This window comes from Haplochromis burtoni, unplaced genomic scaffold (genome assembly GCF_018398535.1).
Source record: "Haplochromis burtoni strain Fernald_Lab_line unplaced genomic scaffold, NCSU_Asbu1 Contig_12, whole genome shotgun sequence".
NCBI lineage: Eukaryota > Metazoa > Chordata > Actinopteri > Cichliformes > Cichlidae > Haplochromis > Haplochromis burtoni.
Genome location: NW_024582373.1, coordinates 1,684,454 through 1,698,469, shown reverse-complemented (window position 1 = coordinate 1,698,469; position 14,016 = coordinate 1,684,454). Strand labels below are relative to the sequence as shown.

General features: G+C 41.7%; 2 protein-coding genes across 9 annotated transcripts in view; both read right to left on the bottom strand.

The window, feature by feature from the left end:
• The window catches only part of tacc2 (transforming, acidic coiled-coil containing protein 2), a 39,841-nt gene extending 34,681 nt beyond the window's left edge, over positions 1-5,160 (bottom strand). For 2 of the 6 annotated variants that reach the window (XM_005915394.3, XM_042215029.1), the window contains exon 1: positions 4,701-5,160. In XM_005915394.3, coding sequence (XP_005915456.2) covers positions 4,701-4,811 — 111 coding nt within the window. In that variant the 5' untranslated portion in view covers positions 4,812-5,160. The other 4 variants (XM_005915396.3, XM_042215025.1, XM_005915395.3 and 1 more) reach the window with 3 other exon arrangements.
• A 1,725-nt stretch (positions 5,161-6,885) lies between these two features.
• On the bottom strand, positions 6,886-13,023 carry nsmce4a (NSE4 homolog A, SMC5-SMC6 complex component). Of its 3 annotated transcripts, none has more exons than XM_042215075.1 (11): positions 12,873-13,023; positions 11,983-12,234; positions 11,798-11,878; positions 11,580-11,710; positions 10,540-10,685; positions 9,064-9,163; positions 7,746-7,836; positions 7,560-7,654; positions 7,426-7,474; positions 7,243-7,328; positions 6,886-7,131 (listed from the first exon to the last, which is right to left on the bottom strand). In XM_042215075.1, exons 1-11 carry the CDS (start codon positions 12,988-12,990, stop codon positions 7,066-7,068), a joined length of 1,215 nt encoding a protein of 404 aa, XP_042071009.1. In that variant the 5' UTR covers positions 12,991-13,023; the 3' UTR covers positions 6,886-7,065. The 3 variants fall into 3 exon arrangements, with proteins under 3 accessions (XP_042071009.1, XP_042071014.1, XP_042071018.1); XM_042215080.1 differs by having other exon boundaries at positions 6,887-7,131; positions 11,983-12,209; positions 12,873-12,985; XM_042215084.1 differs by lacking the exon at positions 12,873-13,023 and adding an exon at positions 12,299-12,818 and having other exon boundaries at positions 6,887-7,131; positions 11,983-12,209.
• Positions 13,024-14,016: the final 993 nt, after the last annotated feature.

Genomic DNA, 14,016 nt, shown 5'->3' with positions numbered 1-14,016 from the left:
CCTCTCCTGTACTTCCTTCTCCTCCTCTCCACAGCCCTGTCCTCTTTGTAGAGTCACTGCCGCTCCCCCTTTAAATTTCCATGAGCCTCCTCTGTTTCTTCCAGTGTGTGTATGTGTGTGTGGTCTCTAGAAACACTACACTACCAAACCTGCTGCTGCTGCTGCTGAGACTGACTAACTTGACTTGCGCTGGCCTCGTGGAAGTGCTGAGCATTCTCCTCCCCCTCTACTGTAAACTCTTTCCACTCAGCTCTCCTTCTGTCTCCTCCTCCTAGTCTAAGAACTTTCCCTCTTTTCTTTTCTTTCCTTCCCTATTCACCTCCTCCCCCTTTCTCTTGCTGCTGTGTCTTGTGGTTGGTAGCATTGACAGTGCCTCTGCAGGTGAATGCTGGGAATTGGGCCAAGAGTCAGGCCTGCAGTGACCCCCAAAGAGAGGATCAGGTTACGCTCTAGGAAGCTGTGGTTACACGTAAACGTGGGCATGTATGCCCTTTAGAGCCACAGCTCACCCCGCTGTCAATCAAGGGATGTCAATTCTGGATAAGAAACTTAACAACAGCTCCATAAGAAGCCGTCTCACGGATAAACTATTCCACAGAAGGCAAAACAAGAATTTAATAAAAACTCAATCAACAGACTCATTTTAAAATTCTGACTGACATAAGACTAGAGTTGAATAATAATGAAAATATAAAAATAACAACCAAGAAGAATCTGATTTGGCCTAATTTTATAAAACAAAAATTACTAATTGTGCTGTAATGTTATTTTGTGTATAGCCACATTTCTTATGCAAAGCAGAATTATGAAACCACGCCTCAAATTATCGTGAACAAATTGAAATTTTATATCAAATCTTTAAAATGATAAATGCTATGATATTCTTTCTTTTCTTTTTTCATTTTCTCTGTCTTTTTCATCTAATATTACACTCTATTGAAAACATGTTAAATAATGTTTATATGCATAAACGTTCATTGCATTGTTCATTGCACATCACACAATAATAGTTGAGTAGTTTAAAAAAAAACTTATGAATGTGCACCACAATTTCTTCCTGCATTGACCGCAGCTTCCTGCTTTAAATATGACCTTTCGATGAGGTTCACGTGCGTCATCACCACATGATTAAACATACTGATATGACAGTTCACTGTTTTTAAAGGTTTTACCATGAAAAAAACAACTTTCACCTTTCACATGGCATGAATGGGTTATGGTGACTTGATCATGATGAAAGTTGCTACGAACAGGCACAGTTTGAGTGGTAATACCCCACCCCAAAACAAAAAAAAGCAAAAAAGCAAAAACAAGAACAAAAGCCACAGCCATCCGTACCTGTGAGCACTACAAATATCGTACCCACACACAAGCTAATATTATCAAAGTGGCAGTCACACGTACACACACACATTGTACCTGCACGGAGTCATTTTGACTTTCCTTAGGTGGCAACAGAACAACATTTTCTGCAGCGCCCTCTTCTGGCTGTAACGAGGGAATGAAATGGTTCACAAAGAGATTTTTAAAGGAACAACTTTACATTAGATAGAAGCAGTTGCATGCAGAGTGCACTGAAAACAACTCGCCACTATTTTTTTTTAAGGGGAGTAGCATGTTAAGCTCAGTCAGTCTGTGAGTACTTAGTGCTGGAGCATATAGCTCATGAGTCAAATGTTTAAATTAATCCTATTAGGTTAATCCAGAATTCCACTTCTGAAGTCCTCCAGTCACATTTTAAATTCCCGTTTTTCTATAGGTGTCCTTCTTCTGGTATGTTTGTCTTTGTTATTAGAAGTGCACAACAGCAACATTGCAATAATGAGACACGCAACGGCCTTCTAAACATCATAAAGGCATGAATTATTATTAGGGTGTGTAGCAATGGGCATAGATTAAGACACATGCTGTGAGTCATTAAATAACACATCTGATCTTTATCGTTATCGCAGCTTTACGAGGGTAAATCACAAAATAAGACAAGCCATGTTATCTTATCTAAATGCTCATTAGACAAGTCTCAGCATTTAAAGCCCGTGTATTTCACCGAAGCAAAAAGTTAGTAATCATGCGACTGTGTTAGTTAAAAGAGCTCAAGGTGTGCATAGCAGCAAGTAGAGATCCTAGCTATCCAACGTCTGCAAGCTTGCCCTTACCAATGTTTCAGTCGTGCTGCTCTCGTTCCCCATGGCTTACCCAGCTGCAGGGCCACAACTGCCCAGAGCAACAGCCTCTCACATCAGCTGGCTGTAAGAAACTAGCAACAGAGACACCATCAGCGTACAGCAAGGTCAACAAGGAGACCTGGAGTCTGAACAGCCGTCCCTCAGTAGTCACAGACTCCTGCGTTACAGGATTAAAAGTCTTTGGTATGAGGTTAAACTTCTGTGGAGTGAGGGGGAATTGTAAGTGTGTGTTGTTTTAGAGATTAGGGACGTCTGATGCAAGAACCTTACACCAAGACCAAAGTGCAGGTTTCAAGTCTGCTGATGTGGCCTTAAATGTGGGAAAGCTGGAGCTTCGTTGGTAGAAGGACAGTTGAATTATTTTTTTTAATTGTTCTAAACATGAAATGTGTATTAGTTAGATTAATCTCCAGCTGCAGTAACTTTGTATAACCTCATGTCTAAAAGACATGAAACAAACGGACTCCCAGCATCAGAGCATCCATGCATCAGCACATTGGAGGATACATCAGATGCAGAAATATTCTCTCACAATCATCTCCTTGTCTCGTGAGGATACTTTTGTGTTGTCTGTAATGCAGCTGAGCCGTGAAAGGGAAAGGCCCGTTCATGCATTCCCTGTATGACTGCAGGGACTGCGTGGTAGCTCTGTTTAGTCAGAAAGCACTGACCTGAATATGCAAGACTTTATAAATAGATATTTGCCCTGTTCACTGCTGTTGACGTTTATTACAGTCTTATGCACAATTTTGTCACACAAACTAGATTTCCAAAAGCACGTAGAGGCCGTATAGTCCATCCGTGCAGTCAAAGCATGGCCTGAAATCATTTTTTGTCTCACATTTTTACATTAAAACAAAAGACAAAATGGACATCCTATCCTCACATATTAAATCACACCTATTCTGTGCTGCGGTAGCTTATCGGCCCTGCTCGCCTGCTTGCTATTTGTGTGATTGGGGTGTAATTTCAGCCCCTATAGTGACACGTGTGCACTTTAAGTGGCAGCAGCGTTTCGGGGCTTTTTGGCAGCCCAGAAAGCACTGAGGGGAAATCATGTGATTAGGCTGTTGCCAGTTCTCTTCTCACCTCATCACGGCCTGACCATCACTCAACGTGAGTAATCTTTTAAGTTCACGGGTTTGGCTCAGAGCCATGAATGTCTTTGGTCAGACAAATATGAGTTTGTCCATCAGCAGGTAAACAAACCGCCAAACTAAACAACACAACACGTAATTTCCCATAACTTTGCAAAACATTGATGTGCATATAGAGTTGATACATTTGTGATTAAACCCATATTCACCATCATGCCCACCAGTAACCGTAAACACTCACACTTAATCGAATACAGTCACACTAATCTCAGTACAGGTTTTAACAATGTCACCGTAATATAATCCAAAGTTTTAACACAGCTGCAACTCACCAAAAAACTACTCACCACGCCAAACAAAAGTCTTTTTTCTGCTACAGTGTGTGCCCCCCAGCTTTGACAAACCCCTCCAACCTGTGTTTACTGTCAGACTCAAGGCCAGTGTTTCTGTCCTGTCTTTTGAGGAGCCCCGGTTCCTCTGTTGCTATTTTTGCACTGGACGCAGGACAGGGACAGAAGTTGGGACAGGATCAAGGGAGGGAGGGAGGGGAGGAGACCGAACTGGAGCTGGGGAAGCCATGTCTGCTCAGGGAGTCAGTGGGCCGAGGGATTGTAAACAAAGACACACGTTATGGAGAGGAGGACGGCATGTCAGACCTCACTTGTCACGTAAGAGGCTGCAGATGGCGTTAAAGTGTCCAAACCACCTGTAGCATCCTTTAATATCTACACCTTAACATCTACTGATCCCCTCGATTTCAGTCTGGTGGTCCTCTTTTAAGTCCAACACCTCCCTGTAGATTTCCCTGTGACTGACGTGTAAGGACAACACCAACACACTCACACAGCAACCTGACAGATGGGAAGAATAACAAACAGGAGCCCAAGTTACAGATTTGACAACAGAGAGGCTTTAAATGTTTTTTGGATCCTCTCATCTGCCATCTTCAAAGGCTATTTTCAGCCAAGCGCCCCAGTGTGTGCTGATAGCATCATCCCTATAAATAACAGTACACGCATTGTTCACCAAACACACTTGTTATAGAGTTTCCTTATTTGTAGGCTGTGGACTAAATGAATCTGCAGATGTAAACAATCCCTTCTCTTGTCAGTCTGTCTCCCATCTTTCCTCGACTACGATCAGCCTCACACTCTCACGTTTATACTCAGCTCCTCCTTTCCCTACTCCCTGATCTGTCTCCGCAGCTCCTTTTTTACTGCTGACATCGCCCCTCCTCCAACACTTGAATGCACCTTCCCTCTCCCCGCTTTCTCCTCAGTAAAGACTCAGCACTTGACCAGTAAAACCTGCTATGGTTCTTCTCCCATGCTATCCCCTGCTTAGTCCCACAGACATGGATGCAATGCTGCAGCCAGTCTCTGACAGCCCCACAGTTTTCCACCTCTCCTCTGTTTACCTTGCCGTGTGGGATTCCGATGCAGCTCCCCATCTTGTATTCCATGTCCTCCTCTGGTGAAGTGACTCTGGCACTACACGGCTGGCAAAGCACCTTTCTGCAAAACTGCATCGTTGTTAGTCAGACTCAGCATTGCCAAAGCAGGAAGATCTCTGCAGGAGCTACAGAGTGAGGGTGTGCACGCCTCTGTGTCTGTGTGAGTGTGTCCCTCAACGACTAATAAACGCTCTGCATTGCATTGCCCATGGTGTCCCTCTGACATATATTTTCAAGCCATTGTTATATAAAATCTACATTACATAAGGAGTCCAACCTAAATCAAATCAGAGTGAAAAAAGGGAGCCACTCTTTCCAGTCTTAATGCAGCCTCACTCTACATCAGTGCACAGGGTGAGCAGACTGAAGCACTGCTTTGGAGGGAAAAAAGCTCAGAGTGGGAGAGAGGAAGAGATGGGAGGCAGCACGAAGTGTGCCTGTCTCTTTAAAAGAACCAAGATGATGCTGGTACATCATCATGATGGGTATGTTTGATAGTATCAGTGCATTCAGCCAAATGAATTCGATCATACTGATATTCACTCAGCCAATATGGAATAACAAAGAAACCCAATAGCAAAACAGAATAAAGAACTTTTATCTTTTAGCTGTTTATCGATTTAGCTGTTTATTGTTTAACTCAACCTTTTTGTTACATTTTTGTAGCATAGTGACAGGGATATATCTATACCTGATGAGTTCCTGACACCTACAGAGAGGAGGTCAGAGGCTGCTCCCTGGTATGCTTCTGGAGGTATTTTGCAGGCATTGTTTGGGTCCCTTTTCTCCTTAGAAAGAGGCATAAAGGCAGATTCTACAAAGTTGTTTTGAGATATCACCTTTATCCTATGATGATTCATTCTTCTCCTGAAGGGAGTGGTCTCTTCTGTGATGAAAACCTCCTCTCCAAACTTGGAGGATCAATAGAAAAGCACTGTGTCTGGCCTGTTTTGGCCTGGGTTGTGTCTAATGTAGCATGACTTTCCACTGTAAGGAATCTAATTATACAAACAAGCAAAAAACAGACTGGTCTTGGACATACTGAAGCCTAAATTGTTCCCGGTGCCAGGCCAGGGCTTTGAATGGCTGCTTGTGCGTGAGTATGTGTATAAATACACTGTGAAGTGATATAGAACCTCTAAGGTTAAAAAATATGTAAGGGTAGGTTGGCCAAAACATCAGTATGCAGTCTAATATCACTAAGATAACATTTTGGCTCCTTAAAAATGAGCAACTCACAAAATTTCCAGTTGAGACAACCATGCATCATAAATACAGGCAGATAAAAGATTCTGACATGGTCCAGGGATCAGACCAGCTGCAGAAACCGGCACTCCAGTGATCACGCTTCATAGTAGGTTTACATGAAGAAAACCAGTGTAAAAAGAAACCTGACTTTCCCTTTCCCTTGATTCGCGCAAGACTTAAGACTCCTATGTCATGGACAGACTAATCCGTCATAGGAAATTATGGGATATGAACAAAATATCAAAACAATCCTTACTGCAAACTTTCTTGCACTAACGATATACAGTTCTGTGAAAAATAAATTAGCTGCAAGTAGAACTGCTGTCAGCAGCAACTTAAAGCAATCAGTGTCTATGTGACTTCATCAGTCTTTCACATTGTTATGGAACAACTTTAGCCCATTTGTCTTTATGTTGCTTCACTTTATTGAGGTTTGTGGGCATTTGCACTGCTTTTTTTAAGGTCTCGCCACAGCATTTCAGTCAGCTTGAGGTCTGGACTTTGACTCGATCATTGCCACACTTCCATTCTTCTCTTTTACAGCCTTTCTGTTGCATACTTGCTGCTTGCTTGGGATCATTGTCCTGTTACATTACCCATGTTGGTTAAATCTTAACTGTTGTACAGATGACCTCACAATGAAGTTCAAGGTCAACTGAGTAAATCCAAGGTACCCAAGCCATGTGTCTGCTAACCAAGCCGAAATAAAAATCTTCCACCACCATGGCGAGTTAGTGTGAGATGTTTGTGCTAATATCCGGTTTGATCATTGCCAGTCATGGAACCTTCATTTCTACCAATGTGTTATGTCAAAGCTCAGATTATCAGAAGCATGTTATGTTAAGGCTTTTGTGTATCAATATTCAAGAGTTGCAATAAAATAATTTAAAAAAAAACTTTTATTCATTTCTTTTTTATTATTCAAACTTAAAACGCAGTAAAAAATAAACAAATGTGCAATAGAACGATTATTATACATTGACCTCAACTGATAAAACTGTAACACATCACTTGAATTTTATTAAGTAAAACGTTTAAGAACAATGTTTAGGTTTTTCAGTGGGGAAGATGGTGTAGTCTGTCAGTCATTCTGTGTGTTTGGAGGCCGAATAATTGAATCTTTGATGTCGAAGACATCTATGAGCTCCTGAGAAGGACAAAGCAAACTTTACAATTAATATCACAGGCACAAAACAAAATCTTGATTGTAGCTACCGTGCTTTTAATTAATGTGCACTTCAGGCCAAAACCTGCTAACCTTCCATATCTTTGGGCTGATAGAGAGGATACACTGTTTACGGCTGGTGGAACCTCCGGCTTCCACCTCCCCCTCCTCTACAGGAGCTGAAACATGAAAACATTGTTTTATTTCATTATTTACCTCAAGGGATTTTCTATGCTATCCCCCAGTCAGAACAGTACAAGTGTCACATCATCTCACCTATACATGGCAATTTCTCCTCATCAAGATACATTCTTGCCAGTCCATCCTGAAACACAAATGAAACTGTCATGCCTGTTTATGGTCACCAGGAGGCACTGGAGTTCACTTTAAATCTTTAGTAAATTCCATACTCTGATCAGAAAAGAAGTGTGAAAGATGTTCTCCACTGTCCGGGAAAAGGAGCTGGGGTCAATGACGAACTCGTAATATGATATTGGTGAGGTTGCTGTGATAGAAGGAGAGGGGAAAAAAGTACACGTGAGCAACTAATAGTTTACACAGCCATGCGATGTCTCTGAGGTCGACTTCAAACTCACGATCATCTTGGTAATAACTCTTCAGGTACCCCAGAATCCTTTCCACTTCTTTTTCTGTCGCTTCTTGTTGCGACTCTTCCATTTTCTTCAGCTAAAAGACATTTAATGACACACTGAATAAGTGGGATAGGTCCACAAAATTAAAAAAATAAATTTAAAAATCTGTTGATTTCATTTGTAAGAAATACAATTAGATAATAAAAAGTCAAGATATGCTCTGAAAGATGAAGATTACAGAATCATGCCATTTATTTTAAACAGATGACCTCTGGAAAACAATACTTATTCAATGCATGCTCTCATACATACTACACAGGACAAGGAGATGGGTTATTCAGGTTATTCAGGTTTATTCTCACTCAAAATGCTCGGTGTGTTATATGCAAACATCCATCCATCTTTATTTATAAAGGAATGTAAAAAAAACCATAGCTGGCATGAACTGCTGCAGAGTAGAGTCAGATAATGAAAATACATAAGATAGAAATAAAAACCAACCAAAAGGGTCAGATAACTAAAAGAAAAACTCTCTTGCTGGAGCTGAGAGCCAAACAAAAACATTTAAAGACGTATTTTAAAAGCGGACAGTGAAGGGGCCTCTCTAACATGTAAGGGAAAGTTATTCCATAATTTAAAGCAGCGACAGAAAAGGCCCTGTCCCCCTAACATTCCTTGTGGATCTCAGTACTTCCAGGAGCAGCTGGTCAGCTGACTTGAGAGTGTGTAGGGGTGAAGAAGCTCAGAGAGGTACGGTGGGGTAAGAATGTGAAAAGATTAAAGTTGAACTTTAAAATATACGGTCAGCCAGTAAGTGAGGCCAGGAGAGGGGTTATATGCTCTGTTTTACAAGTTCCTGTTAACATTCGTGCAGCCGCATTTTGAACCAGCTGCAGGCGCAAGAGTAGCGACTCACTGACTCCCACATAAAGAGAGTTGCAGTAATCCAGATGGGATGAAATAAAAGCATGGATCACTGTTTCAAAGTGCTGCCTAGAAAGAAAAAAAATTGACTGTTGCCAATCGCCTTAAATGATGAAAACTAGACTTAACGACCGCTCTGATTTACCGTCTAATTTAACATCACTGTCCAACTTCAAATCAAGATCACTAATAATAGCTTTAAAATAAACTTCCAGGGGTTCCAAATCAACAGAAGAAGATTCACAGGGATCATTTGGTCCAAATACCAACATTGTGGTGGATAATGTGGCGAAACTTTGTGTATGTGTGGAAAATGGAAACAGGGACGGGGTGGCTACTACATTTATCTTAAACTACATGTAGGTAACAGCAGCCATGGAAGTGTCATTTCAGTTACCTGAGTAGGCATTATCCTTTTGGCTTCTTTGCTGGGTGCTTTTCTTTGCCGTTCTATCCTTTGTTTTGGGGGAGGTGGTTCTGCATAGAACGAGCCCATCCTGCAAAGAACCAGAGGGATGAGAAACAAAAAAAAAACCCTGAAAATCAGAAAATGTATCCACATAAAACCACTGTGTTATTCCATCTTATCCCATAATTTGACAATGCGCCTTCTGTTTAGAACTTCTCATATGTAAAATCCACAGGTGAGGTTGCGTTGATGACATTTTGCTCACATTGTTGAGAGTTGTCCACCATATTGGACATGACACCGCCACCAGGGAGGGAAAAATGTGTCTTCCCTGACTGATTGGTGAGTGGTAGGTTGAATCAGCCATAAAGAGGGTGCCACACCAAAAGCCTCCTTGTGATCATTTTAGTCCTGCAGATTGCTTTGTAGTTTCCATGGAAGACACCAACTTGTCTGCAAACACTCACCAACTAACTCCATCGCGGTAGTAAAAAAATGACCACTGGGAGAGTTGCTGGCAAGTGTCTACAGAAAAGCTTCCTGCATGCAATCTACAGGCAGCTGGAGCAATCTGCCAGTGAAAAACAATTAAAAGAAGGATATTTGTGCAGAAGAGCAGACCTCTTTGTGTCCAATTTCACCATGTGACGGGCAGCAACCATTCACCAGCTGGTCAGGAAATACACATCTCTCTCCATCACGACTGCTGGTTGCCAGGGGGTTGCTGACTGTGTGACTGGGACCTTATTCACGTCATCGTACAGCATCAAATTCTCAAAATAGCATCACATGACTGCAAAAGCCAGAGTATGACTGAGTAAGCATTACCCTGCTGCAGTATAATTTTGGTGCCACATCATACCATCCATAATATACCAGCATAAATTTTTATGCGATATAAAAGTGTCGCAACCTGATGTGAGTGGTACAACAGTGTCATGCGTTTACATTTCCCAGCAGGCACAACAATGACACAATCCCAGACTGCATAAACAACAGCCAAGAAATTCCAACACCACAAAATACTTTGTAAAATATGCAAGAAATCTCCTCCTGTTAAAGGTAGAAACAACAAACTCCTTTTGCCATTTGAGACAAAAGTACAAAGTTGAGTATAACCAGGCTATGACAGCAAACAACACAACCTGGCATCACTCAAGCACTTGTTATTTGCACTCCATGAGACAGGAGGAGCAAACGGTGGAAGAGAAAAAGAAAATAAGAGAAAGGAAGGTTTTTAGGAAACGACAAAGAGCTGTTCAAGGACGCTTTGATTGCTGGCAGCAAATCTGGAACCACTTATTCTACTTTTATGGACTGGCAGAAGACCACGTGCACTTGTCGAAAGAAAATTTCTGTGTTATTAATTTGCTTCTTCACAGAACATCAGTCTATTTTTAGTTGGCAGGCAAAGACCCTGGCACTGCAGTCCCAGCTAGTAAACAGACTTGCTAAATCACTCACATGTAGTGGAAAGAGGGTGCTGTCCTAAAGCAGCACTCTGCTCTCCTGGCCAATCGGTGCCAGGCGTCCTGTGGCAGGTAGCCATTAGCGGTGTTCTGCTGCTCGTCTTCATCATCTTCTAGTCGGTTCAGACCCATGAAAGACAACTGTAGAGAAACATAGACATGACCACTGCAGTATGTGATGCTTTGGAACTTGTGTTAAAATCGCACATTTTCCTACATTTATTAGTATTTGTGTCTGTATAACTCACTTAAATGAGCAGGAAAAAAACTAGTACAAAGCTGCTATAGCTACCGCGTTATCATAAAGAAACATAGGGCTGTGCCATATGACTCATATCCCAAAATAAGACATTTCTCATCCACCATTTTCTGTAAATTCTGTGAATCTCAAGCAACTCGACTTGTGTGAAGTGTTTTCACTTTTCAGTTGGAGTCAAGTGTTTGGGCAGTACATTAAACTATATATTTTTAGATACAAGTTGTAACGGCCACCATTTCCTTTGTATTTCTTACAAGCCGTGCGGCGGGTAAAAGCCTGTTCTAATGTTTGAGTCTAAGGTTTATTTTTTTGCTTCTCATCCGTAAGCTCTCTCCATACTCTTTCTGCTGGTATTCTCTGTGCCTGCATCCACACGATGACCATCCAAACAATTAAGACAATATTGCCATAAACCGTGTATTTTGTGATACCACAAAACAAATGATAGCGTACAATATGAAACGATAGATGTTTTCATTTCATCATCTGATATATTTCAATCATATCACACAGCCCTACAGACAGATATTTAACAATTCATGATTACTGGGGTTTGTCTGGCCATCATATGAGTCCACTAAACAAACTCCTGTCAGCTTTGTTTTGCCCTACTTGCCTTTTTTTAACCATACATAACTTAAGGTAAAAGAAAAGCATGTGCAGCTCGAGTTACAAATCCAGACAGAAATACTGCAACTGTACAAAACTGCAAGGTCTGTATGGACCACTCGTGCAAGGTGACTGAAGGACAGACATGATACAGTAATCATACTCACGAGATGCTCAGCAAAAGCAGTGGGATCGAAAGCGGTTCCCTCGGAGAACAGCTGGCTGGCTTTCTCCTTCCCCAGGTCTGTAGCCACAACAAGGAGCTGTGCATCCAGGGCTGCTTCTCTCGCTTGTCGAACTGCCACCAAAACCCAACCAAAAAAATGTAAAGTATAAAGGATTGATCTGCTGGCATGTGTTATTCATTTACATGTATCAGACCTACCATCTTTAAAAAGTTTGTTTGCTTCCTCTAAAACCTCTGTTAGTTTGTTGTTTGAAGGGCTCAGCATATCTTCCCTGTTCTCTGAAAAACAAAACAAGAAGAAAAGCACATCAAGGATTTGTTTGTAATACATACAAATCAACAACTTTGGCCATCCCCAAACCTGCTGGCCTGTAGTCACTCACGTTGCACTGAGCTGATGAGGTCTCTGTATTTGCTCCTTATTTCTCTCCTCAGGCCCTGGTCATTGTCGTCGTCTTGCAGGTCGGCTGGGCCGATGTCACTGCCACCCTCGTCCCCGTCACTTTGCTGCTGGTCTGCTTTCCTTCGGCCCGCTGAGCCATTATGCCGGGGAGCTTCCTCGTCACCACCGCCTTTGGATCTCTTCATCTTCACTCTCGCACTAGTTCGGCTGTGTTTTGTGAAAGGGAAGCAGGCTGACGGAAATCAAATAAACATAAACAAAGCGCGTTTCTATCGATGAACAGGACTAATTATTACCTTCTAAAACAAGTCTTGGAGACAGGGTACAGAAACGGTCTGTTTACGGCTTCGGTTGTCAAGATGCTCGATGTTTTATTGGTACATATACCTAACCTAACGTAGCCACACCGTTTTTCTCAAAGTTTAGCCAAAGACACATAAAAAATCAAGATAAAAATCCGCATACGCTAGTGCTTACATGTGGTAAACCCAGCCCAAATATAATATAAAATGCGGATTAGCAAATCTTACCATACAGTTGCTTTTTGAAAAAGACTACTATGTCATGTTAGCTTTAACAGGTCAGTTAACAAAACAGAACCCTCTCATGCCTGCATACGCGAACGCGGAAGTCCTGCACAGTTATATATCTCGCGTTACTCGTGTACATCTTTGGTGTTCAACGTTAGCCAACGTTAGCCGACGTTAGCTAGCAAAAGCAATAGCCGCTTCGCTTAGCTCAACTGTCGGACGTTTGACTGTCACGGCCAAATAACGTCTTGGTTAAAAGCAAATACACAGCCTGTTGTGAGTGTCACAAATCCACCCGTGCGCAGTTTTTTTTTAATTTATTATAATTGCTTCAACGTACCTGTGAGGCAAACGGACACAAGGCGCGCCAATTGGGTGTCAGCGAAATCGTCATAAACGTCTAGACTTCTTCTTCTTCTAAATTTTATTGACGGTTGGTAAACAACTGAATGGCGCATTACCGCCACCAACTGGTATGAAGGGTGAACTGGAACGTCCCCCCCCACCCCCCACCCCCAAAACCCCCAAAACAAAACAACAACAACAACAAAACAACAACTAAAATCCTCCCAAACAATTTACCCTCTTTTAAAAACTGGAATAAAGGCCTGATAACCTTTACTTCTAGAGTCCTTTTGCAGTAAATAAATAAGATCTAGTTTCATTTTTATCTTACTGAGATTTTGGGTCAGTTATCATCTCTCCACCTGCACTTCTGACAGTGTAAGATGACATGTTCTATCGTTTCGTCTTCTCCACAGTTGTCACATTTCCCTGTTTTATCTTTCCTTATCATGAAAAGTGTAGTGTTCACACCTGTATGTCCAAATCCTATTCTCGATATGACCACCTCCTTATTTCTCCTTTCCTTTGAATGTTGTACATACACTGCCCCTTCCTTTCTATGGCGTTATTTTTGTGCCACTATTCTGAGCGCACGTAAAAAAAAAAATGCAGGTGCAAGTGTTGCATTTTGAGGAGAAATTTATTTTGAGCGAAGAAAAGCTAAATTTGAGTGAACAAAATTCATTGCTGCGTGCAAAAAATGTATTTCAGTGTTTGCTATTATCTAAACACACACACAATAGCAGCCCCTGTCGCTCAGTTTTTGCACTTGTGCTTGCTCACATTGTGTTGCTTGCGCTCTCAACATTTCTGCCTGTGCGCGCTCAACTCTTTCTGTACACCGTTATATTTGTGCCACAAAACCAGCTAATCACAGACTTGGATGCAAAAAAAATCTGATTGCCTGTTTTTTGTTTTGTTTTTTGTTTTGTTTTTTGCAATGCATTTATTGAATAACAAAAACACGGCACAGTGCAGACGTCACAAACAGACAAGTGCAGATGACATAAAGGAGCACAAAAAAGGACAAATCTGATTGCCTGTTCTGGTCTGCAATCAGCTCGAAATGACGAAATGCAATATCCCAGAATCCATTTCGTCCAAAAACTCAAACGAGGCAGTGGCGGAGGAACACAGAG